This window comes from Morone saxatilis, unplaced genomic scaffold, assembly GCF_004916995.1.
Source record: "Morone saxatilis isolate NCDOM2014 unplaced genomic scaffold, NCSU_SB_2.0 Contig8, whole genome shotgun sequence".
Taxonomy (NCBI): Eukaryota; Metazoa; Chordata; class Actinopteri; family Moronidae; genus Morone; species Morone saxatilis.
The window spans coordinates 26,867,341-26,869,679 of record NW_023340257.1 but is presented as its reverse complement, the minus strand read 5'-3'; the positions used below and the strand labels follow the sequence as shown (position 1 = coordinate 26,869,679).

Genomic DNA, 2,339 nt, shown 5'->3' with positions numbered 1-2,339 from the left:
GTGAAAACGCCCTTAGAGTCTGACCAGGTATTGTTTTATTTGCTGCACAGTGTTCAGCCATCAGACGTTGTCTGAAATGTTGGGCTCTGACAGAGTTAAAACATAACTATGACTCAATTCCACAAGCTGTTCCTGTTTCCTCACTGCGCCTGCATGAAGCAGCAAACAGAGCATCTGACAGAAAATATGGAGGCCAGTTAAGTTTTTGTTTCCTCCTCCTATAATGACTCAAGTGAACGAGAGGAAGTCCAGATACTCCAGGTGTTTCTTTTTATAGAAGTTTCGACAGTCGGCACAGGATGGAACTAGCAAACAAATTCCAACAAATCATTGTCAATAACCAGAATAATAGTCCGTTGTATTTTCTATTTTAAACAGTATGCCTTTTTACATCACGTAGGATTCAGTATTACAGCAGGAGTTATACATTTCTAGCATTGTTAAGTATGAGCTCAGCTTCAGCTATCGAACTCTGGATCGTACAGCAGTATAGGGCCGTCTACTATGAACTAACAAACGTACTTGTATTGGCTGGATTGTTTCTTGTCATAAAAAGGAAGAAACAGATTCTTGTTACATCTGAGAGATGTACAGAGGTTGAAGTGATCAGATGTTTGCCCTTCAGTGCTCCTCGTGGTAGACTTTGCTGGTCCTGGTGGACCATGTTCACCCATGTGGATCTTGTTGGTCCAGATGGACCTACCGTAAAGTCTCTGGATGCCCCAGACGTCGTCCTGTGCGATGTTCCTCTGCCCTGTGTACGTGGCGTTGGGATGCATCAGAGCCTGAGGGTCTCTGGAGTGCCACAGACCGAGAGCGTGACCGATCTCATGAGCCGCCACCTGGACCAGGTCATTGAGCCACACCCCTGCAGGTCACATGACACACCTGTATCAAATACTGCTATCAATACCATCAGTACTATCAATTCTGCCACTACTACTTTTACTGCAGGACCTTGTTTCCAGCTGAACCTGGACTTGCCGAGGATCCAGAATTCATGGTTGTCAAAGTGGATTTCTCCACGCGGTGGCAGGAAGGCGTGAGCCAGCTCGCCGTTCAGCCCGTCGAAACACGGGTGAAGAGGAGACCACCAGCAGTCAGTGTGGTTGAAGGTGTAGAAACCTAACACACCCACACACACACATTAACTTTAAATTGACTTCTTTTATATGGTATATGGTTTAAACTCCACCTACCGATGGTGATGTCAGTGGTGGTGTTGCCATCCGTAACCTCGGTGAAGGTTAGCGGAGACACATCGCTCCACTTAGTGAAGGCTATACTGATGGCCTTCCTCGTGTCCTCGACATTCAGAGTGTTTGGAAACTTTATGATCCTGAGACGGACAAACAGACAGACAGACAGACAGTAATCAGTGGGTTTTGGTGCCCTGAGTGCAGCCCCCCAGGCTCAGGCGTCTGATTGGCAGCCTGTGGAGCTCAGCAGCAGACATCCTGTGAGGAACAGTTCAGGGTAAAAACACCCTTGGGCCAATCAGAGATCATTCAGCACAATCAGCTCAATCAGCTCAGTCTCTGCTGATAACGAGTATTAGCCGACAACACGTTCATTTAAAGGACCAGAGTAGATTCAGCACCATCTACTGGTTCCCAACCTGAGAGTCGGGACCCCCACTAGGGGTCGCGAAAGTTTCACAGGGGGGTCACGAGGCCTTCTTGTTTTTACGGGGTTTAAGAAAACAGTATCTGGTTCAATTCTGTGAAGAAAAAAATAAATAAAGTAAACTGTCTAATAGAACAATGTCCAAGCTTAAGGAATGAGAAAATACTGAATCTGTCAGAAAAGAAGAATATTAAGTAATATTTATTAGAAAGATATTCACAGAATTGAGCTTTAGATCAATGTCTCTGATCTCCAGAGTAAAACAACTGTTTATAAAATAAAATCTGATACATTTAGTATTTATTAGAAAACAGATATTGACACATTTTACTCAGATTTTACTTATAAAAAGTAAATTTTCACTAGTTTCAACCGAACACTCAACAGTTTAATTATTAGCTCGCTCACTGCTTGCACACATTCATAACTCAGTAATAATAAAAATTAAAGCTGAAAGCCCTCGCAGTGCTGAGTTTGCAGAAAAATAATTATTTCTAACATTTAACAGCAGAAAAAAAAATATTATTTACATTTAACAAGGCTTTGCAGCGGTCACTCATTTTACCTCATTAGTACTTTTGATACTTTAAGTACATGTTGTTACTAGTACTTTTACTGCAGTAATAGTCACTGTACTGCAGTAATAGTCACTGTAGTGGAGTAATTCAATTCTATTCAATTAAATTTTATTTGTATAGCGCTAATTCATAACA

At 42.2% G+C, this 2,339-nt stretch overlaps 1 protein-coding gene across 1 annotated transcript in view; it reads right to left on the bottom strand.

Annotated features, from left to right (window-relative positions):
- Nucleotides 1-703: 703 nt before the first annotated feature.
- mmp23bb (matrix metallopeptidase 23bb) overlaps nucleotides 704-2,339 on the bottom strand; it is a gene marked incomplete at its 3' end in the record, with an annotated part of 4,328 nt that continues 2,692 nt past the window's right edge. Inside the window, 3 exon segments of the mRNA XM_035679449.1 lie at nucleotides 704-868; nucleotides 958-1,125; nucleotides 1,200-1,339. Coding sequence (XP_035535342.1) covers nucleotides 704-868; nucleotides 958-1,125; nucleotides 1,200-1,339 — 473 coding nt within the window.